At 43.4% G+C, this 24,504-nt stretch overlaps 2 protein-coding genes across 9 annotated transcripts in view; one reads left to right on the top strand and one right to left on the bottom strand.

Moving 5' to 3' along the window:
• LOC145518107 (uncharacterized) overlaps window positions 1-24,504 on the bottom strand; it is a 41,033-nt gene that overhangs the window by 7,433 nt on the left and 9,096 nt on the right. The window lies entirely within an intron of this gene.
• Window positions 13,350-24,504, top strand: part of FAM149A (family with sequence similarity 149 member A) — a 37,388-nt gene continuing 26,233 nt past the window's right edge. For 5 of the 8 annotated variants that reach the window (XR_014062613.1, XM_081521717.1, XM_081521710.1 and 2 more), the window contains exon 1: window positions 13,350-14,645. Coding sequence is in view for 7 of the 8 variants with exons in the window: in XM_081521717.1 (XP_081377843.1) it covers window positions 13,945-14,645 (701 nt within the window). In the remaining variant the exon portion in view is untranslated. The remainder of the gene's footprint in view (window positions 14,646-24,504) is intronic. The other 3 variants (XM_081521715.1, XM_081521714.1, XM_081521711.1) reach the window with 2 other exon arrangements.

Raw genomic sequence — 24,504 nt, 5'->3', positions numbered from 1 at the left:
TTGACATTTCCTTCTCCAATATGTGCCTAACCCTGTGCTAAGCACTGTAGGGTACAATTGGTTCTGAGATGCACTGTAGGAAATAGGGCAGTAGGAGTTGAGGTGGGAAGGGATGCTCAGAGATGGACCTGGCCAAGGAAGGATTTTGGTAAGTGACAACGAAGATGGCAGAATGCATTGTAAGATGGAAGGGAAGGAGGGAGACATGGCTTGGTGCTGGAAGACAGGGTACGCAGAGGAGGGAACTGTGTTGGGAGAGCATAGCAGAAGAGCTTAGATTTAAGGGGTTAGGTATTTTGTGTTTGTTTTGGTTTTGTTTGTTTTCCGTATTTATTTATGTAGCCGTGCCTGGTCTAAGTTGCAGCACACAGGGTCTTTCATTGTGGCATTCGGGCATCTGGTTCCCTGAGCAGGGATGGAACCTGGGTCCCCTGCATGGGGTACTCAGAGTCCTAGCCACTGAACCACCAGGGAAGTGCTTAAGGTATTTTGAAGTTGTAACTTTATGGGTTTCTATTGGCAAAATGAGAAATTATCATAAAATTCCCTCTTAGGGTCTGTGATTTTGATTTACATGACACCTGGTTGAACAGAGGAGTATAACTTCTAACTCCACAGTCCACACAGCCAGACTTACTCTCATATAACACAAGGGGATTTGAAGCATTTATTTTTTTCCAATAAATATATAAATCTGTATTAAAATAGCAAAGCATGATAATCAGTTGATCGCTAGTTACTAAGAACACCAGGTGATATGTTAGCCATTCTTAGCTCTTGCAACCAAGCTTCAATCCATGTTACTGTTCAGGGGAAAAACTGGTTCTGTGACTTTCCCCTTACCAGCTTAACAAACAGTCACGAGGGAGGGTTCACAGCACTTTTCAGGGATGGAAAACTTTTTCACTTCTGTGTGAGAATTCCTGGGAAACCTGTTCTGAATTCTTAGCTCACTTTTATCTTAAGTCAGTTCACCAGAAAACAGACTCCTGGATGGAGATTAACTGAAGCAGGTGTCAAGTTAAAAAATATTCACAACCTAAAAGTTGAGTTGTGTTTCATTCAGCGGGAATTTTTAGAACTTCAAGCCCAGGAAGCAGCACCTCAAGTAACCCCAAGAGAACCGCTCCAAGGAGGCGAAGGGAGGAGCCAGGTTTCAGAGAAGTTTTACAACAAAGACTGTGTAGTCTGAACGTTAAAAAATACTTGTTAATTAAAGAAAATCAGATATCTCAAGTTAAGAAATTTAGGGCTTTTCCACATATGGTGGGCTTCCCAGGTGGCTCAGCAGTAAAGAATCTGCCTGCCAATCAGGAGACCAGGGTTCGATCCCTGGGTTGGGAAGATCCCCTGGGGAAGGAAATGGCAACCCACCATAGTTATCTTGCCTGGGAAATCTCATGGACAGAGGAGCTTGGAGGTCTACAGTCCATGGTTGCAGAGTCAGACTCAACTGAACGACTAAACAGCATATATGGGAAGAGGCAAGAGTCTGGGATCACTGAAATCATTCCTGTGATATGCACCTCAGCTATCTGGGGCCAGTATCTCCTCTAGAGAGACCTAACCTTTGACTTGAGCCTGACCTAACCCTTGAAACTTACAAGCTTCCTAACATGCCTCCTCCGTAGGATGAGTTATAGAACTTCATCTTATATCAAGTATTCTTGCATAGGAAGGGCTCAGGCTCCTAAACACCAGGAATGCCTGGGAGGAGTCACAGGAGGGAATAACCTTAGGACCCACTGTTACTGATGCAAGCGTCTGTACAAACCCAAAGCCCTGGTAGAAGAAAGGGCTTTGTCTTGGCTGTGGCCTCAGAGGGGGCTCTCAGATCAGAGACTTTTCTCCATTCTACTTGTTTGCTGAAGATAACCCTTTGGTGCAAGGGGATTTAAAGAGCTGTTCTGCTGGGGTTGTTTTGGTGTGAAGCCGACTTGACTGGGATAAACACTGGGTCAAATGAGATCGTCCTTCCTCAGAGAGACCCGGTTACCTAAGCAGTGGTGAGAAACAGAGGATCCCTCTAGACTTCCTGATAACAGTGATTCTGCAGCCTCTCCTGACGTAACTTATCTCCAGCGGCTCACGACATTCCCTGGCCTTAAAGGGCGTGTGCTCCCAAGATCAATCCTCGCCCAGAAGAGAGAGGATCCCCCCTGCCCACCACCAGACCCACACTTCCTAGGGGGCACCAGGCGAGTTCTGGACAGGATAGCAGAGTCTACAGAGGGAAGGTGGTATTTCAGGGATGGTCCAGGGCTGAGGTTAGGAAACAGAAGTTCTGGTTAATCTTTAGAGTAGGTTCTTTTTCTCATTCATTTTTATTTATTTATGTATTCTGAGCTGGGTCATCACTGCTCTCTCTAGGGAGCAGGGGCTGCTCTTTAGTTCCAGTGGGCAGGTCTCTCACTGCAGTGGCTTCCTTGTTGCAGAGCACAGGCTCTAGGTGTGCAGGCTCCAGTAGCTGTGGTCCACAGGTTTAGTTGCCCCATGGCATGTGGGATCTTCCTGGACCAGGGATTGAACCTGTGTTCCCTGCATTGGCTGGCAGATTCTCAATCACTGGCCCACCTGGGAAGTCCCTTAGCCCATTTTAGAAATTGGGTTATTGGGCTTTTTTTTTCTTTTTGCTATTTAATTATAGTTCCTTATATATTTTAGAAATTAATTTCCAAAAGTTTCTAAAACCAGTTTTAATGTGTGATGGTGTGGGTGAGTTCCCACACAACCAAGCAATCCTCCGATGCAAGCTGGGTGTCCTGTGACTCAATTCTGACACTATCTACCTGGAGAGAGTGTCAGACCCCAAAGGTTGAGGGCTCAGTCCTACAAGGCTGCCCCCCCCACCAACTTCAGACAAAATCACGCTGAAGTCATCATCTGATTGGATCAGAGTTCCCGGTACCAACTCCTTGGGTTCCATTAATTTGCTAGAGTGGCTTGCAGAACTCAGAGAAATATTTTACTTACTAGATTACCAGTTTATTATAAAAGCATATAACCCAGGCACAGGCAGATGGAAAAGATGCCTAGGGCAAGGTATGGGGAAAGGGTGTGGAGTTTCCATGCCCTCCTGGAGCTCAGCCACCTGAATCTACAGGTGTTTGCCAACCCAGAAGCCCTGTAACCCTCATACTTTGGGGGTTTTATGGAGGTTTCCTTACATGAGCAAGATTGATTAAATCGTTGACCACTGGTGACTGAATTCAGTGTCAGTCCCCTCTCCCCCCAGAAGGTGAGGGTGGGACTGAAATTTCCAAACCTCTAATCACATGCTCAGCTCCGCTGGCACCCAGCCCCCATCCTTAGATTCTTTCCAAGTCACTTCATTAAGTTAAAGCCAGTTGTGGTGGAAAGGGACTTTTCACCAGTTGTGGTGAAAAGTGAAGACACCAGCTTCACTTTTATGGCTCTGAAGTGTTTCGGGAACTGAGATCAAGAAACCAAATATTATAACAAAAGTTGTTCCCGTTGCTCTTCTCACTGAAAGAATTTTGAGGGTTTTAGCTCTGTGCCAGAAATGAACAAAGGCCAAACATCTATTCTTATTATAGATCACAGTATCACAACCTGTTATCAGATATATGGCTTACAAATGTTTTCTCCCATTCTGTAGGTTGCTGTTTACTTTTTCGATTGTATTCGTTGCCGTGCAGAAGCTTAGTTCACTGTAGTCCCGCTCGTCTATTTTTGCTTTTGTTGCTTGTGCTTTGGGGGTCATATCTGTGAAATCGTTGCCAATACCAAAGTCTTGAAGGTTTCCCCCTGTATTCTCGTCTAGTAGGCTTACAGTTTCAGGTCTTATGTTTAAGCTTTTCATCCATTTGAGTTGATTATTGTGTATGGTGTAAGATGAGGCCAACAGGTATATGGATAGATGCTCAGCATCAGGGAATTGCAGATCAAAGCCACAACGTCATATCATCTCACATCTGTTGAAATGGATTTTATTGAAAAAACCAAAAGACAGCACGTGTTGGTGAGGTTGTGGAGAAACTGGAACCCTTGCACACTGGTGCAATTGCTATGGAAAATAATACGGAGATTCCGTATTATTCAAAAAACTGCAAGTATCAAATGATCCTGCAATCCCACTTCTGAGTATTTATCCAGTAAAACATTAATAAACAGAGACCAGAAGAGGGCGCTCTCATACCCTTGAGGATAGCTGAGCCAAACAGGAAGAAGAAAGACTCGGCTTTCCTGGCAAGGACCCAGCCAATGAAAAGTCTGGGACTCTGTTGACTACAGCTCTCCATACTTGGCGGGGTTTTTTTCCTCCCTAGAAAGATGGTCTCCTTTTCTTGCTGTGTGGGAACTTGCACGTGGCTCACCCTGGTTATGGACCCCAGTTGCAATTCTATGCTGATCCCAAATTAGCTCCTTTTTGCCGGAGAAATATCTGGCATTTGTTTCAGGTCAGCAATCCGAAAGAGTTAAAGTCAGGATCTCAAAGAGATATCAGCAGATTCATTACAGCACAATAGTCAAAGGCACAAATGTGCAAACAACCCAATTATATATTATTATAGTCTGTTATTATCTAATGTATGCATGCGTGCGTGCTCAGTCTCTTCAGTCCTGTCTGATTCTTTGCAACCCTATGGACTGTAGCCTGTAGGGCTCCTCTGAACATGGGATTCTCCAGGCAAGAATACTGGAGCCAGGGGCTTCCCTGGTGGTCCACTGGTTGAGACTTCACCTTCCAATGCAAGGGGTGCAGGTTCGATCCCTGATTGGGAAGCTAAGATCCCACATGCCTCATGGCCAAAAACCAAAGCATAAAACGGAAGAAATATTGTAACAATTTCAATAAAAAACTTAAAAAACTTAAAAAAAAAAAAAAAAAAAGAATACTGGAGCCAGTTGCCATAGCCTCCTCCAGGGGATCTTCCTTACCCGGTGATTGAACCCTCATCTCCTGTGTCTCCTGCATCACAGGCCAATTCTTTATCACTGAGCCACCTGGGAAGCCCTAATCTAATGTGTGTGTGTGTATTATATATATATATAAAAATATATATATATATATATAATTATAATATTTATAAGCCTCTTAAAGCCAAATTTATTTATATGCAGCTTGGACAGTACTTAACACACTATGACATTTTGTCCATGCTATATAAGAAATTACCTTTAAAAAAAAAGGCGATATTGGAACTTCCCTGGTGGTCCAGTGGTTAAGACTCCAAGCTTCCAATTCAGGGCCCTCAGATTCCATCCCTGGTTGGGGAATTAAGATCCCACATGGCATGTGACATTGCCAAATTAAAAAATAAATAAATAAAATAAATAAATAAATAAAATATTCAAAACTTTCCTTGAACTCACCTTTCTGTGACTCCCTTCTTAATCTCCTGCTTTTCAATTTGTGCTCATTGGCCACAGGGCTTTAAGCAACCAGGGAAAGTTTATGGCCAGTTACCATAACAACAAAGAAATGACCACTGGAGGAGTCCAAAGAAAGAAGGTCCTTGACTGTATTCCTGGAAAACTGATGAGTCAGTCCCCAACAGTGCTGTCATTTTTGAAAACTGTTTAAATTTATCATATGAATTATCTCTGTGCTTTTTAAAACTAGTTTTCCTCACAGTGGCCTTTTCTTGCTATACTTTAAAAGTCAGAACTATAAGCATCGTGTCATTTATAATCTACTGAACTTTAAGCATTTAAAGTGTTATAAGTCAAAGGTAAGAATATTTTATGCCCGTCATGCTTTGTATACCGCTCCAAAACGTGTGACACTGGCATAACGGTCATTTTGAGCTGATGGCAATTGAGAAAAAGGACAACCAGGATGAGCAATCTGCGTCCCTGTCCCCACCACCACCATCTGCAGGAAAGCAGAACAGAAATTTCCCATGTGAAGGTGAACCCCCCGCACCGTCTGCACCAAAGCAGAACAGAAATTCCTCAAGTGAAGGCGAACCACCCCCACTCCCCACCACCCCCACCCCAACCTCCCGAACCAGGAGCAGGAAGAGATAAGATGGCACCATGGAAAGGTCGACATTAACAAACCTCACTAGAGCAGCCGTATCTTCCATTACTTTCCCCATGTCTTTACTGCCCCACACTTTGCTGTCCCTAGAAACGTGACGTCCTTTTCCCTTGTCTTCTTGATCTCAAGTCACTCCAGCCTGCAGCGCCTTGAAGCAGGATTTTGATTCTTGACCAGAGATGGAAGTGAGGCCTCGACAGTGAGAGCGCTGACTGGGGGCCAGTGACAAGGCCCTGGCCCGTCAGCTTTGTGGCAATGAATTCCCACAATGCAACGGAAAGCAGTGAAACAAGTCAAGTGTTTATTAGGAGAAACAAGAGTGCCTGTGAGCAGGCACACGGGATGGACTCAGAGTCACGCCCTCATGGTACTTTGAATCTCTTACGTGGGGCATTTCTTCTGGGTTTCCTCTGACCAGTCACCTAGCTTTGCCTTGCTCTGAGTCTGTGTTTGGTTTAGCTCAGGGTCCTCCCATCTGGGCATGCATCTCTTAGCCAAGATGGATTCCAGGGAAGAGGCCTATGGGTAGGTTGACATCAGCACTCCCTTTTTGACCTCCACAGAACCTTTCTGTACAAGTGTAGTCAGGAAGCTCTCCTTGACCTTGAGAATGAAGAATAGGTGGTCTGTCTCTCCTGTCTGGGCAGGGCTCAGCCTCTCCTCTTATCCTGCTACTATTGTCTTCATCCTGGAGTGTCTGTCTGCAGGGTACGAACTCCAGCTGAAAACCTCTGCTACAGGTGACTTTCCTCCTCTGGATCAGTATGTGCTTTGTAATCCCAACCAGTGGTTCGATCTGTTCCAGTGTCAACTGCCATGTGCTCTGCTTCAAGGGGAGAACTAGTCTTTCATGAATTTTTTTGTACATAAGTATTTGTTACAAATGTTTTATCAGATGCTTTCAATTTCTCTTGCTGGTGCATTATCTTGGCTGGCGTTACAGAAAAAACAGTACAAATATTATTTCCTTACTGGGAAGCTTCTTAACTTTACTCTTGTTAATCTTTCTTTTCTCAGTCTTTTATTTAGGGCCCAGCCAAGGTGTAGAGAAAAATAATTTTCTTCCTCTTCTACAGTTGCAAGCTTTTTTTAGAGAACTGTTAACCAGTTCTTCACTTTCCTCTCTATTCCTCTTTTGGAGCGTCTTGGATTGTGGTTTGTGAAATGTTTTTCATGAAGATTCAGGGATTTTTACTCTCCCCGCCTCCCCCCAGCAATTACCTTGGTTCTGCAAATGTTTTCAGATTTCAATTTATCCGTCTTTTGCAAGACTGACAAGTGTTATGGAACAGAAGTACACACGCTCAACGCACAGTGAGGCCAAACAATCTGAAAGGGCAGAGTTTGGAGTAGAGAGGTTTACTGAATGGTCAAGCAAGGAGAATGAGTGGCTCGTGTTCAAAAAATCTCAAACCCTTCAATGGTTTTCAGGAACATGTTTTTACAGGCTTCGGGTAAGGGCTACAGGATGTGTGACTTTCTTCTCTTTGGTTGGTGGCGAGATAAAAGAGATGTTCCAGGACTCAGCGGGAAGTTACCATCCTCTACGTGGGTGGAGACCTTAGTTCTTTCAGAAGAACTCAAAGATATTGGTCTGTGTGTCCTTTGAGGAGGAGCCTGGACCCTGCTTTAATCGCTGCACTATTGCTTCTTGATTGTTCCTCCTTTGCTTCCAAATTCCTTCACTTCCTTGATTCAGTTCAGTTCAGTCACTCTGTCTGACTCTTTGCGACCCCAGGACTGCAGCACACCAGGCCTCCCTGTCCACCACCAACTCCTGGAGCTTGCTCAAACTCACATCCATTGAGTCAGTGATGCCATCCAACCAGCTCATCCTCTGTCCCCTTCTCCCACCTTCAATCTTTCCCAGCATCAGGGTCTCTTCCAATGAGTCAGTTCTTCACATCAGGTGGCCAAAGTATTGGAGTTTCAGCTTCAGCATCAGTCCTTCCAAGGAATATTCAGGACTGATTTCCTTTAGGATGGACTGGTTGGATCTCCTTGCTGTCCAAGGGACTCTCAAGAGTCTTCTCCAACACCACAGTTCAAAAGCATTAATTCTTCCACGCTCAGCCTTCTTTATGGTCCAACTCTCACATCCATACATGACTACTGGAAAAACCATAGCTTTGACTAGATGGACCTTTGTTGGCAAAGTAATGTCTCTGCTTTTTAATACACTGTCTAGGTTGGTCATAACTTTTCTTCCAAGGAGCAAGCATCTTTTAATTTCATGGCTGCAGTCACCATCTGCAGTGACCTTGGAGCCCAAGAAAATAAAGTCTGTCACTGTTTCCACTGTTTCCCCATCTATGTCCTTGATTAGCAGCTGCTTGAATTTGCCTTTCAGAACTCTGGGAAGTTCTAGAAGGCTGAAGAAAACTTTCCCTACAAACACAGAAAGGATTTATACCCAGGAGGACTCCACAGGTTCTCGCTCCATTTCATTAGTCTTGCACACCATTATTACGTGCTAAAACTGAGGCTTTATGCCGAATCAAACTCTCAGGCACAAGGCTGCTGTGTCCCTCCCAGTTCTCTTTAAGCACAAACTTGGACATGCAGACCTTTGAAGTGGACAGAGACCTGTTGGTAAGACCTAAAGCCCTTGAGCCCAGCAGCCCCACCGCATGCACGGATTTCCTGTGCTCCGCTGAAGGGCGATACAGCTGCAGGCGCTGCTGCCTGAGTCCTGGGCTTCATGTGTGCTGAGATAAAGAAGATCCTTTTGGTGTAACTTGGCATCACATGTGATGAAAAACCAACATCTACTGAGAGCTAACCCTGTGGGATCATATCACATCCCAAGCATGTGTCAATTAATGTAACTCTCCAAGTCCCATTATTTGAGGTAGGAACCATTATTGCCCCGGGATTATAGTTGAGGAAACTAAGGAACAGAGAGCCACGGGTGCTGGCCAGTAGCAGAGACACTGTGAACCTAGGAAGTCCACCCCCAAAGGCTTCCTTACCGGTACCATCTCCACCCAGGTGCTAAGCTAAATATTTGTCGAATCAACAAATGCCTTTCCTTGCCCAGAAGTTTAGTTGTTTCTTTTATAAAATCAGACTTGATAGTATTTTTCTTTATAGAATCTTGACCATGGTGTCGTGCTGAGACAATATAAATCCCTAAACAGATTAATTCCTCCGGTTGTTTTAACTTTCAAGTTTCCAAAACATAGTATCTCTACATAGCAACATGGTCATCACTTCCTAACACTTTCTCAGTGATACAGCCAAGCATCATTATTATACACATCAGAAAAGCAATTAATTAAACAATTTAAGCAGGAGAATTTTATCACATAAAACACAGCTTTGACATTTCAAATAAAGTCTATCCAAGATCAACACTGGCCAAATTAGAAAGGATAATTTACTGCATTTACTCTCATGTCCTTACTCTGCCTGAGCCAGGCCATCATGATACATCATCCGGGGCTCATGTTTTGAGAATGACATGCTACTGGTAATTAACAGAAAAGCCGGGTAGCCTCTAACATCTGTCTGAAAGACTGTTGACAGATGAACAATGGGTATAAAAGACCTAGCATCTTGTGTAGAATTGTTTATCGTGTTTGCAATTATCCGTTGTTTTCAAAGGACCTTTGAACAAAAGGATCAATCATTTATCCATTGTGCCTTCTTCATGAAGCTGGCTGACCAGAAGGTTCTTACCTTCACGGTTTAAACCACAATGATATTTTTTTTCTGTCCTTTTTATATTTTCTGTCATCCTCCCTGTAGATTTTTTTGAGACAGTTATGATTATTATTTTAATTTGCAGCCAGCTTTTTAGAGCAAATACACCCACTGAAGATTTTCATAGAGGTACCAGAAAGATCCTGCAAATATTAATTACTATCCCCAATAGTGTATTTGTTCCCTAGGGCTGTTATAATAAACTGTCACAAACTGGGTGATTTTAAAAAATATTTATGTATTTATTTTGGCTGTGTCAGGTCTTTTTTTTTTTTTTAATAAATTTATTTATTTTAGTTGGGGGCTAATTACTTTACAATATTGTAGTAGTTTTTGCCATACATTGACATGAATCAGCCATGGGTTTACATGTGTTCCCCTTCCTGGACCCCCCTCCCACCTCCCTCCCCATCCCTTCCCTCTGGGTCATCCCATTGCCCCAGTCCTGAGCATTTGTCTCATGCATCGAACATGGAATGGTGTTCTGTTTCACATATGATAATATACATGTTTCAATGCTATTCTCCCAGAACGTCCCACCCTCACCTTCTCCCTCAGAGTCCATAAGACTGTTCTATGCATCTGTGTCTCTTATTCTGTCTCGCATATAGGGTTATCGTTACCATTTTTCAAATTCCATATATATGCATTAGTATACTGTATTGGTGTTTTTCTTTCTGGCTTACTTCACTCTGTATTATGGGCTCCAGTTTCATCCATCTCAATAGAACTGATTCAAATGTATTTTTTTTAATGGCTGAGTAATATTCCATTGTGTATATGTACCACAGCTTCCTTATCCATTCGTCTGCTGATGGACATCTAGGTTGCTTCCATGTCCTGGCTATTGTAAACAGTGCTGCGATGAACATTGGGGTACACGCGTCTCTTCCAATTCTGGTTTCCTCGGTGTGTATGCCCAGCAGTGGGATTGCTGGGTCATATGGCAGTTCTATTCCCAGTTTTTTAAGGAATCTCCACATTGTTCTCCATAGTGGCTGTACTAGTTTGCATTCCCACCAACAGTGTAAGAGGGTTCCCTTTTCTCCACACCCTCTCCAGCATTTATTGCTTGTAGATTTTTGGATAGCAGCCATTCTGACTGGTGTGAAATGGTACCTCATTGTGGTTTTGATTTGCATTTCTCTAATAATGAGTGATGTTGAGCATCTTTTCATGTGTTTGTTAGCCATCTGTATGTCTTCTTTGGAGAAATGTCTGTTTAGTTCTTTGGCCCATTTTTTGATTGGGTCGTTTATTTTTCTGGAATTCAGCTGCAGGAGTTGCTTGTATATTTTTGAGATTAATTGTTTGTCTGTTGCTTCGTTTGCTATTATTTTCTCCCATTCTGAAGGCTGTCTTTTCACCTTGCTTATAGTTTCCTTTGTTGTGCAAAAGCTTTTAATTTTAATTAGGTCCCATTTGTTTATTTTTGCTTTTATTTCCAATATTCTGGGAGGTGGGTCATGGAGGATCCTGCTGTGATTTATGTCGGAGAGTGTTTTGCCTATGTTTTCCTCTAGGAGTTTTATAGTTTCTGGTCTTACGTTTAGATCTTTAATCCATTTTGAGTTTATTTTTGTGTATGGTGTTAGGAAGTGTTCTAGTTTCATTCTTTTACAAGTGGTTGACCAGTTTTCCCTGCACCACTTGTTAAAGAGATTGTCTTTTCTCCATAAGTTGCAGCATGTGGGATCTTTGCATCGCGATGCATGGACTCTCTAGTTGTGGCGCGTGGGCTCCAGAGCACGTGGGCTTCAGTAGTTGCGACACATGGGCTTAGTTGCTCTGTGGCATGCAGGATCCTAACTCCCCAACCAGGGATTGAACCCACGTACCCTGGTGGCTCAGCTGGTAAAGGATTCGCCTGCAATGTGGGAGACTTGGGTTTGATCCCTGGGTTGGGAATATCCCCTGGAGAAGGGAAAGGCTACCCACTCCAGTATTCTGGCCTGGAGAATTCCATGGACTGTATAGTTCATGGGGTCATGAAGACATGACTGAGCGACTTTCACTTTCACCCTTCATTGCAAGGTGGACTCTTAACCCCTGGACCACCAGGGAAGTCCTACAAACTGGGTGATTTAAAATGACAGAAATGTTTCCTATGCACAGTTCCGGAAACTAGAAGTCTGATAACAGATGCCAGTGGAGCCAAGCCCCTTCTGAAACCTGTAGGGAAGGGTCTTCCTTGCCTCTTCATAACTTCTGGGGCCTGGTCTTCAAAGACTGACACCCCTGGGCTTAGAGCTGCCTCACTCCAACCTCTGCCTCTGTCATTACATGATGGACTCCTTGTGTGTCTTAAGGGTATTGGATTAGAGCCCATGCTAATGACCTTGTCTTATGTTGATTTTATCTCTAAAGATCCTATTAATATCTCCAGATAAGGTTACATACACACACTGAGAATTAGGACTACATCATATCTTTGTGGGGAAGACAGTTCAGCCCATAACAGAGGATACCTGCAAACAGATCTCAGAGACAAACTACTTTCAAGGCTGGGATTTGAAAGAGTAAGAACTTTTCTGTTGGCCTTATTGACAGTATCTCTGTACTTAAAGGGGGTTTCCCAGGTGGCTCCGTGGTAAAGAATCCACCTGCCAATGCAGGAGATACGAATTTGATCCCTGGGAGGGGAAGATCCCTTGAAAAGGAAATGGCAACCCACTCCAGTATTCTTGCCTGGGAAATCCTATGGACAAAGGAGCCTGGCGGGCTACCTCCACGGGGTTGCAAAAGAGTCAGACACGACTTCACAGCTACACAACAATAATAGCATGTACGTAAAGAAAGGCCTGTGCAATAATGGAAGTGGTTAGTAATGAAAGCATAGAAATAGCTAGAAGGCTGAAGACAGGTGGGTGAATTCCCTGCCATTCATGGAGAAGGGTGACTTGCTCCTATATTACTGCCCTCTGTATATGAAATATATATATGACTCACTCCCCTAGGTTTGATTCTGTGCTCAATTTGACCTCAACAGGAGTTCCTCTCTTAGGGAAAGAGCAGATAACACGGCAGCTGTTATTACTTAACACATCTGAGTTGGATTACACATCAGTATTTTATGAGTTAAGTTACTGGGGCTCCGTCCTAAGAGGTGGCTCAGCTATGAAGGTCCTGGGCCTGTAAAATCGGAAACCCAGAGAGGTGGCAGCAGACAAGTGCAGCTCCCAAGGAACTGGGTGAGTTGAATTAAGCTTCACTCAGCAATGACCCTTTGTGCTGACTCTCCCTTCAAGTTACATTACTTGCGTACAGAATCAATCTGATGACTAGGAGCGTAAACCCTGAAAGCTCATACTCTAGAAGTGATCTGAATACAGCTTCTTATTAACCTTCCCTCCTATCAGAGAGCTGGCCATGGTTCATTTTGGCCTTTGATTGGCGAAGTCCCAGATCTTTTGGAATCAGGGTTATGGTTCCCAGGTTTGTGTTCAAACTTCGTATCATTTTGCCCAGAGCTCTGCGAATCTGGTGAAGCTCTAAAGGTAATGGGGAAATTGGAGTGTTCCTTTAAGGCGAGGGTCAAGGAGGAGACTCAGGTGTCTGTTGTAGATAAAGGTGATGGAGAAATTGGAGAGTGTTCCTTTAAGGCGAGGGTCAAGGAGGAGACCCAGGTGTCTGCTGTAGATAAGGGTGATGGAGAAATTGGAGAGTGTTCCTTTAAGGCGAGGGTCAAGGAAGAGGCCCAGGTGTCTGTTGTAGGCGCAGCCCCAGGCTGCAGTCTGGGGCCCAATTAGCAGTGAGCTAAGCCGGGTTTTTGTTTAGCTTAGCAACCGCCCACGCAGTCCCGGGGGCCCGTCGGGGTCTCTTCGGCGGCCGGAGGCCCGGGTCTGAGTCCTCCGCCCGCGGTGGCGCCGGCGGTTGCAGGAGTCGTCCCCCGTGGGCACCGGGACCCTTGCCCTCGGGGTCTCGCAGCAGCGCTAAGGCAGAGAAGGGACTGCTGACCGCAGCGGGCGGCCAACCCGGCGTCGGGGAAGGTCCTGCTGAAGAGTCTCGGGGCCGAGCGCCCGGAGGGTTTCCTCCGCGAGAAGAGAGCATCAGAGGCTCCCCGGGGGTGCGCGACTAGAGGGGACCCCACGGCCCCGCCGCGCCCCCGTCCCCCGGCCCAGGGCCGCCTCGTCCCGAGCCCTGCGGGCGGCGGTGGATGGAGCCCTGCAGCCCGGCTCCGCGTGGACTTGAGGTTCGGGCCACAGCCGGGACGGCGTTTCTAGGGCCAGAACATGAAGGTCGCGGGGTTGGACCTTGGGTCTCTCTTTGCCAAAATCTTCAAGACCTCGACGGCTCCCCCTGCGGCCCCCTCGCCGGTCGCCTCCTCCAGCCCCTCGCGAGGCGCTGCTGCCGCGGGGGCCGCGGGCTCCCGCCCGGGCACCTCGCTCAGCGCGGCCCGGACCTTGACCGTCCTCCCGGCCCTGGCCCCCGACTCCCCGTCCAGCTCGCTGAGGCCCTCGGTCCTGCTGCAGCGGACGCCCGCCGCGCTCCATCCCCTGCTCGCCGCCCCCCACGCCCGAGTCTCCGTCGCTGGCCGCCGGGCAGAGGCGGTGGGGACTCCTGCTTTGCTGCCCAGTAGCCCGGGAGCAGCCGAAGTCGGGTCCTCGCCCCTGCCCCTGCCTTTGGCTCTGCCGCCCGCCCCCTCGAGCGGCGGCCGTAGCTCGGCGGGCTCCCCTGCCCACCTGGTGGTCGTGGCGCGGCCGCCCCCGGGCCCCGGCGCGCTCTGGGCGGCGTATCCGTCCATCAGGGGCTCCGCGGGCAGCAGCAGCAGCAGTGTGACCGCGAGCCCGCGGAACCCTCGCGCCCCCGGCCCCGGGGAGAGAGAGCCCAGCGATCCGGTGCCCCCCGGGCCTGGCCCCAAGACCCTGTTCTTCACTTTGCCGGACATCGGCGAGGAGTGGGCCTCGGGCGACTCAGAGGACGGCCGTCTAGGGTGAGTAGCCCCCCTGGGGCCGGGCAGGTCCTTCTGGGGACCCCACCCCTCCACCTGCCACAGCCACCTTGCCAGGCGCCTGGTTACAGAACGGCACTATTTGCCATCACTTCCACTAACTCCCCTGGATCACCTCCTTGCACTTTTATTGGGTCCTGATTCCTTGGCTTTCTGTTCTATTCAAATACAGTCTGTGACAGGCTTGTGCTCAGCTTTCTGGGAGATAATCCTCTGGTGTTTACCATCAGAGAGGGAGAGACACGAAACCCGGCTTGCAGGAATGGAGGGCAACATTTTGTTTCTTTTCTCGCTGAAGCCTTCCCTCATAGATCATTTGAGAGTCTGGTTTCCTTAAGGACTTTGAAAGGAGCCTTTGAGTCCTTCTCTCTGATGCAGGATTAAGGATGTGCAGGTAACCCAATACCTACGCTGGCAGCTCTCATTTTAAGAAATGGTGAGACTCATGCCTCCGTTTTCAAGGATCAGCCCCAATTCTCATCCCTAAGTGGGAATTTTTTTTTTTTTTTTTTTGGTGTGAGACATGGAGCTAATTTATGTATGCATAACATCATCTGACACAAATGGATTTGTTATATCTTGTATCCTAGAGCTCCTGTGTTCTTGCCATGGGGCCTTGAGGTACTCTGGAAACACTGACTGACTTCATGGGGACCATCTCAATGGGAGACACTTCCCTCAACACACAAACTCACATGCATTCCTCTTGTAAAATGTAGATGTCAGAAGTCAGGCATATTTTATTTTATCAATGAGCAGAAGATACAGCTGTTCTTAAGTGGGTGTAAAGATGTTCAGCCTTCTGAATTTCACAAAAGGATACAGTCAAGGTCAAAAATAGTGAAACGGTCAAGGACAAACCAGAAAGTCCCATTCCTGGATGCAGATTTCTTCATTGTAATCTAGTGAAGGAAGAACGGTCAGGCCTGCTAGCAGAAAAGCTCTCCTCTGCCCACAGAAATGGACTGGAAAACTTTGGCATTAAGACTGATTCTAAGTCATTCAAAATTCAAATAACTATTTTCACAAAGCCATGTGACACTCATCTCAGTGTTAAAATAAGCAGTTAAGTAGTAAGTTGTTTCTTTTCACTTAAATTATTGTATTATGAAATAGATGAATTAACTGATTTTTCCCCCTAAAGGAAAATCAGTTGCATTTGGATGAATGACTAGAATCCCTGGAGGAGGGCATGGCAACCCACTCCAGTAGTCTTGCCTGGAGAATCCTCACAGACAGAAGAGCCTGCCGGGCTATGTCCATAGGGTCACAAAGAGCCGGACAGAAGCGACTGAGCATGCATGCATGCAAGTGGCTAGAATACGTATGCCTAAGGAATTAGACCTTTGTTACTGGCTACTAGTCCTTAACATTTATGCAATTAATGTTTTATGAGCAAACAGACATACGCACTGATCTTGAACTCGAGGCTTAGTCCTTTTTCCAGCAGGCACTGAAGCATTCAGTAGGGCCAGGGAAAGCACCAGTGTGGTTTTCTTTCTTGAACATTTTAGTCTATGTTAGCATTGTCCAAAAATGCTCAGTGGATACTTTTTGAATAACACTGTATTTGGTGCTATTTACAGTATGCTAATCTGCATTAGCAGAGATATCCAGTTGTCCTGAAAGGGCAGACACTGAATTTTATAAAATTGCTTTGAGGAATAATAGGCACAAATACGTGTGTTCAAGGATCTTCCTATTTATGCTTGTTTGTTCTCTCTGTGAGACACCCTACAACACTTTGAGTACATTAGTTGTTTTTTTTTTCTTTTGCATATACAAATAGTCGTATTCCCTTCCTTTCATACCTCATTTCTTTTTTTAGCCATGAAATTTACAGAGGGACAATGGGGAAGAAAGAAAGAAATTTTTCTTTCAATCTTACAGACCTTTTGCATCTTGAAATGTATTTTTTCCCTCCTGGACATATGGGTTGACTATAACACTGAATAAGAAAACATTCCTCAACAATGAATTTAAACTGCACAACAATTTTCACCTTATCTGTTTGTTTTCAGATAGCTGCTATTAATCATTAGCCCACTTAACTAATAATCAAACCATGTATTTGGTTTTCTCAAGCCAGGTATGTGAAGAGTGGAAGGTGGTTAAAGTAAGAATAGGAGAGGGAAGAGGGGGAAAGCATAGCTAAAGAGAATGTACATACATGTCAAACAAATGTAAGAAAATCTTAAGAGTTAATCTAATTTTAAGACCACCACTCATTTACAAAGAGAAGTCCTCATTCACAATTTATATTTTTCGCAAGATCTGTGCATCTTACCTTTGACCTGATTCTGTTCTTGGCCTTTGTTAAAATTAAAAATACTGAAATTAATTTCAGTGGGGACATATGCAAGCTTTCTTTCAATTCAGGGCCTTTTTCTTTTTCACTAAGGTACTGTGTAATAGCATGAGTTTTGATCTCTGATTCATGGATTAAATGAACGACTAGCCCACGGAAGAGGGGTTTGCTCTTTCCAGTGACACGTTTAAACCAGAGGCAGGTACTGAGTTGCTCCCTTCACCCCACTCTCCCACACCCCCGAGTGTGTGAGCCAGCACTTGTCAACTTTACCTTCATTTCCCTGTGTCTTTCATGTATACATTGTCCCTCTTACACACTGGTTTTCAGTCTCCCCATCCCTCATCCCTACCTCCTTTTGCATTTCTGGTTTGATCTATACAATTATCACCTTGTAAAAGGATTTATTCTTTCTTTGTCTTTGAATAGAAGAACTTCTATCAGTAGATGAGATAGGCAGATAGAGAATTGTTGTTTGTGAAGATTGGTAGATTTAAACTTCATGTGGTTGGAGAGTATTTCTATCTTTTTTAAGTTATTGCTGATAACATATAGTCGTTGCTTTTGTGAGTGGTTGAGTTCCCTTGTTAAAATCTTATAAGTGTGGAAATATCACAATAGCTGCCTGCAGGACTTGTGAACTTGACTGCCAATGAAAAAGAATGCAGGGACTTGATGTGAGTCCAGAGCTGGGGTGACACTTCAGGACTCAGGCAGGAATCAATGAGTTGAATTCCAATCTTAAACCATTTGCTCGCTGTGTAATTCTGGGCAAGCTCTTCAGTTTCCACCTTGATAAAATGGAGATAATAATGATGCTTTTCTCATACAGGTGTTCTAAAAATTCATTGAAATAATATTTTAAGTGCCTAACATAGAGAAATGTGTATAACCTTGGTGGCTCAGATAGTAAAGAATCCACCTGCAATGTGGGAGACCTGGGTTCGATCCCTGGGTTGGGAAGCTCCCCTGGAGGAGGGCATGGCAACCCACTCCAGTATTCTTGCCTAGAGAATTCCATGGACAGAGTCTGGTGGGCTATACTCCATGGGGTTGCAAAGAATCAGACACGGCTGAATTACTAAGCGTATCTGATTCTTATCTACTTCTTGGCACAGAAATGAAAATAGAAAATATGTTTCATTGAAGAATACATTCCAGGAGAAGAAAACAGTGACAAAGATCCATTTATATTTATCATCTTGACTGTAATAAATGGATTCTTTAGTGCAGTTATTAGGCAGAACAAATAAGAGTACACTCTAATCTTTCATCATTTTCCCTGTGAAACTTACAGAAAATAAGGCTACTTTAATTAGTATTACTACTGATTGCTGTACAGTATCTAGAAGAAAATGTATTTGCCACCCAGGGATCAAACTTTTAACTTTTAGAGACACTGCAGAGTATCCAGTAGCCTCACAAATCAAATCATACATGGCCAATACTTCATATAGCCTTTGCCATTCCTACTCAGTGATGTGTTCTTTATATGCACATCATATCTTTTTAAAACTATAAACTCTTTGTCCTGTGACATTTAAGACAGCACACATCCACAAAAGGCATTTAATAAATATTTATTAAATGAAAATATTTTCATTACAAAATCCACTTTCATATGTCCCTAACCTTATAAAAACCCAGAGGAAATTTAAATGTACTTATGTCTTTTTTTAATATGTATTTATTGATGGCTGTGCTGTGTCTTTGTTGCTGCTCAGGCTTTTCTCTAGTTGAGGGGAGCATGGGCTTCTCATTGCAGTGGCTTCTCTTGTTGCAGAGCAGGGGGCTCTAGGCACACAGCCTTCAGTGGTTCCGGCATTTAGGCTCAGTAGTAGTGGCCTGAAGGCTTAGTCGCCCCGTGGCATATGGGATCTTCCCGAACCAGGGATTGAACCAGTGTCCCCTGTATTGCAAAGCAGATTCTTAACCACTAGAGAGCCAAGGAAGCCTGCTTTAAAAAAAAAAAAGTATTTATTTGAGTGTGCTGGGTCTTAACTGTGGCGCGTAGGAGCAGCATCTTTGTTGTGGCATGTAGGATCTGGTTCTCTGACCAGGGATGGAACGCAGGCCCTCTGTGTTGGGAGCCTGCAGTCTGAGCCACTGGACCAGCAGGGAAGTCCCTAAATGTCCTTCTTTAAGAATAATGTCTTGAGCTTTTCTGTTCTGTTGTCTTGGAGTTTTCCCAGAGTCAGTAATGCTTTCTCCTGGGACTTTGCATTCCCACGGGGATGAATGGTGAGCTCAGCAGACAATTGTCATTGGACTATTACTTTCTATTACAGTCAGATGACCATAAATTTCATTAAAAAATAGTAATGAACCTGACTTGCACATTCATGCCTCGCATTTGCTTAAATTCAAGAAAATAATTTTGTTCTTAATGTCTTATACAATAGGTTTTTAAGCTTTAAGTTATCTTCTTTATTACTTTGAAGGTTCAAAAACTGAACTTGAGCTATTATGTTCTTCTGCTGTGTATTTAAAAAACACATATCGAATGTTTTCTAATGTAATAGCTAATGTGTGTAACACTTGGTATGTTAGCAGTTACTGGTTACCACTCCATGATAAGTACAGAAAGGAAGAACAAATTCCTGGTGGTCCACTGGTTAGGACTCTGTGCTTCCAGTGAAGGGGGCATTAGTTTGATTCTTGGTCAGGGGACTAAGATCCTGAATGCCATGGGGTGTGGCAAAAAAAATAAATAAAAAATTTTAAAAGGACATCAAACTCCTTACCAAATTATATTATATAAAAAATAATAACCTTTGAAAAAAGAGAGAATAAATGTTTAGAAAAGTTTTTAGCAATTGACAGAGTAACTCGATGTCTATTGACAGATACAACTTTTGGACTTTGTATTTTGTGCATCTTTTTTTTTCCATTTTGCTTTCTAATAATTTATTTTTACTATACTTAAAAGTTATAACATCCACAATGAATAGGGAAAAAAAAATTTAATAGACTACACATTAGTCCTTGGGGTTGCAAAGAGTCAGACACAACTTAGTGACTAAGCATGTAGCACATGGTTAGCTTGAGAAGCACTGAAGCAGACTTTACTTAAACACTTGTAAACCACAATGAACAGCAAATTTCAGGACACCAAGAGGGAAAAAAGACAGCCGGATGACCACACTAGCATTTTATTCTTCCTAAAATACAGAGCTAAGCAATGTTTGAACAGTATCCTCTGATAAAAGATGAAATTATTTAAATAATTGTTCAAATAATCTAGAGTCAAGAATATGCTCTAGTCACAATGTCTTTGGGAGCCCTGGCTGTGGGGATACAACCTGTGGCCAGAAGGAGGAGGTTTCTCACACTTAATGCTTTCATTTTTTTAAGTTTTACACCAATGCTATATCCCATCAGAGCTCATTCACAGCCCTTAATGGCAGCTTCTCTCATAAGGCATAAGTTGCACGTACAGATAATGTGTTTTTTTGTTTTTAAAGGAACTTTAAAGAGAAAATTTACAGACATGACATGCTCTCTTCTCTTATTGCCAATCTGTAGTCTCTTCGGACATGACTGAGCGACTTCACTTTCACTTTTCCCTTTCATGCACTGGAGAAGGAAATGGCAACCCACTTTAGTATTCTTGCCTGGAGAATACCAGGGACGGCGGAACCTGGTGGGCTGCCGTCTATGGGGTCGCACAGAGTCGGACACGACTGAAGCGACTTAGCAGCAGCAGCAGCAGTCTCTTTGGAAGAATCCCTGACTTACCACTAATAAATGATCAGATGTATTAATCCCTTCTGAATTGTATAGGAGGGAATCATGTCCCATAGAAGGGACTCCTATGACCCATTAATTTTTTTTAAGTTTAATTTACATCTGAAACTCACCTTCTTCCCCTGGTGGAAATGAAAGCCCAGTTATCTGGGATTGCTCTCATCTTTATCTTAGACTTGAGCCTCATTCTGGGGGCTTACGTAAGACCAGGACATTCATCAGTGGGGAAGGAGCCCACTTGTTCTTTAATAACGTCTGTTACTACTGAATCCATTGAGATATCCGTAATCTTGTCCTTCTTAATAACCCAGGTCCCATGCCCTTATCCACAAAGGCCCTTCCAGCTAGGGGTCTCCTCCCTTAATTCTGTGGTACTTCTGCGAGGCCCCGGGGGCACCCCACTGCTTTCATAGAAACATTCTCCATCACAGGACTTCCAGGAGGTGCCAACCCACACCACACAGCCTTTCTCTGGGATTCTACCACCCCACCTAGGTTGTGTACAAGGATCAGCACCCTCTCATCCCTTACCTCATAACATCATCAGTCAGACTCTGTTGCCCCTGAGGTCTGCATTTTGTGCTTCTGAATCAGTTTCCTGAAGGACATCCTCTAGGAACTCCCTGCCACTGAAAGGCTGAATCAAGGCTCCACTAGCCCATGGGAATAAGAAGCGAAGCACTTTTCCAATGATGGGCTGGATAGATTTCGGCCCTCATTAACTTCCTTCCTTATGGTACAGTGTTTCACTGCTTTAAAGCATTAGTTTTGTGATTGTCTCAAATATGTATTATTCTATGAAGCCAAGGTTCTTAGCATAATGACTAGTATTTCCTTGTCTACCGGTACCAAATGCTGTGTGCGTGTTCTACAGTCATTATCATGAATCCCCAGAACAAACACACAAGGAAGGAATTTTATTTCTGTTTACATATGAAGAAATTCAGGTTTAGAAAGGATTATAAATGGTCTAATTCACATGGTTAACATATAGAAAAATGTAAGATTCAAATTCAGGCAGTCAATTTTTATCACCCACGCTTATGTGTAGCCAAGTTTTTTTAAAGAATTAAGATGGTAATAAGGATTAAAATCTACTTCTAAGGAAATTGGTAACATTTTTTCTGGAACAAACTGACTCTAAGAAACTGTAGTCTTTCTGATAAAAATTAGTTTGAAAAGTAAAAATCATGTTAATAAGTAATCTAAAATTATCTTTCTCAAAATAATATTCCTAGTAATACTATAAGGAAACAAAAATTAAAGTGTACTTTTATCCACTTTGAGGCACAGATAACAAATGATTTTTATTATAAAGCTAGAATTTCTTTAAAGCATTTTCTTTCTTTAAAGCAAAACTATTGTCATCTCTCTTTTACTTTATTGTGTATGTGTTTCTCATAAATTATCTTGTGTATAGTTAATAGTAAATCAAATATTTTATTTGTACAAGTAAGGCAGATAATTAACAAGCATTGTCATACTGGGGAAAAATAACAGGAGAAGCAATTAGATATGGCCTTTGCTAAGCGGAAAGGGTATACGCACGCATTAGCATTTTCTTAATTAGCCGTTTCTCTTAAGGGTTTAGAAGAAGCCTGATGTTAATAATTAAATATTGACAACTGTAAAGATATGGGAATTGAGGTGAAAGGGATAGTCTTGATAAAATTCTATTTTTTAATTTAATTTAATTTTATTTTTGGCTGCACCATCCAGCCTTGCAGGGTCTTAGCTCCCCTACCAAGAATCAAACCCAGGCCCTCGGCAGTTAGAGCACAGGGTCCTAACCACTGGACCACCTGGGAATTCCCTACTCTATTTTTAAAAATGTTAATTACTGATAAAACTAGTCCTAAATTTCTTGGTTCAGATTTCACACAACTGAGACTGAGGTGAAGGACAATGATTTTAGGTGAGATGTTAGTAAGAAGAAATTGTTCTCTTACTTACAAAACTGACTCAGACTTTGAGAACAGGTAGGGAGCTTGAGATGGACTTGCACACACGCTTTATTTAAAATGGATAACCAACAAGGACCTGCAGTATAGTGCGGGGAACTCTTCTCGATGTTATGCAGAAACCTGGATAGGAGGGGTGTTTGGGGGAGAATGGATACATGTATATGTACGGCTGAGTCCCTTCGATGTTCACCTGAAACTGTCACAGTATTGTTAATCGACTATACCCCAATATAAAGAGTTGACATTAATAGATGTAATAGGCAGTTGGCTAAAATAAAAGCAAAGCAGGGGAAAAAAAGTTAAAAAGAAATTGTTCTCTGTAGGAAATTTGTAGATTAGTTTTATCTTCAATGGTAACTCAGCTCACTGTTATAAAAAACAAAACAAAAACAACACAACCCTCTGTGGGACACCTTACTACACAATACCTTTTTTTTTTCCTTCTTATAATGAGGAAAATGTGGTTTTACCTTTATTTTAGCCAAGGACTGGCCTGTGCTTAATGGAAATGTGTCTTAATATTTCAGAGCTCATGATTCTTGTGAATTCAAAGTCATTATGAAATTCAGTTTAGGACTGGAACACATTTCTTTGCCATTTAACGTATTTAATGTGGCTCTTTTGCTTAACATGGACGCTTTGAGTTTAGCATCGTGTGTGTGTGTGTGTGTGTGTGTGTGTGTGTGTGTGAACTCCAGATACACATAAGCCATCTACCTGTCCCTGTTGGAACCTCTGATTTTGCCTCAAACTGACCACGAAGCAGCGGGCAATCTTGTTTTCACCACTAAGTAACTTGCCTGGAGAATCCCAGGGACGGTGGAGCCTGGTGGGCTGCCGTCTATGGGGCTGCACAGAGTCGGATACGACTGAAGCGACTTAGCAGCAGCAACAATGAATTGTTCTTGCATTAAAGAATTGCAGGAGGGATGGGGGACTTGCCTGGTAGTCCAGTGATTAATCCTCTGAGCTGCCAGTGCAGGGAGTGGGGGTTCGATCCCTGGTCAGGGAACTAAGATCCCACATGTCATGCAGTGTGGCCAAAAGATTAAAAAAAAAAAAAAAAGAATTGAGGATAAAATGTGTATTTTACTGGGAGATGAATGGAGATTTGTATCACACATTGTACAATATTTCAGTGCAAAAATTCCCTTCATTCTACTTCCAACAGTGACAAAGTAGGTTGTTTTAGGAAAACTACCACCTGAGTGCAACTAGAAGAGCTGGCCAATAAATTTAAAAAACCACTCAAGTTTTGGTAAACTGGAAATAGACCAGCCTCATAGGAATTGAAACCCAGCTTTAAATCTTCTTAACTCCTGATTGGACTTAGATGATCTGAATTTGCTAGAGCTCCTAGCCCTGTCTGCTGTAAGAACCAAATTTAATCCCTTCTGTATTTAAGATGTTAGCAACAACTGTATATTGTTCATCAAAGACACAGTTTATATATAAGAATACAAAAATGTTGAATATAAATGTTTATGGATGAAGAGTTTGTACATTGCAATTTCTAATGAAAAGAAACAGTATTTCCACAGCAGAGAAATAGTAATATTAATCATCTGACAGATTATGCTGGTACAATATCATTTTCCAGTTTAGACTGCTTTTTGATAAAGGGTTGCCTTTTCTATAGAAAAAAGTAGTCACCTTTTAGGGTTGTTGTGAGGTTTGGGAGTAAGGTATGTAGGTCCCTGACCCTAATTACCTGCCAAAGTGAAAGCACCATCCATGGAGGGTGTCAGTGAGGTGACACTTTGTGTTGACTGCGCAGACTAGATATTGTTCACTGAAACAGTGATTTCTGATCTAACCAAGT

This window comes from Giraffa tippelskirchi, chromosome 8 (assembly GCF_054371585.1).
Source record: "Giraffa tippelskirchi isolate mGirTip1 chromosome 8, T2T-mGirTip1v1.2.pri, whole genome shotgun sequence".
Lineage (NCBI taxonomy): Eukaryota > Metazoa > Chordata > Mammalia > Artiodactyla > Giraffidae > Giraffa > Giraffa tippelskirchi.
The sequence above is the reverse complement of the archived record's forward strand: the minus strand, read 5'-3'. Positions and strand labels throughout refer to the sequence as shown.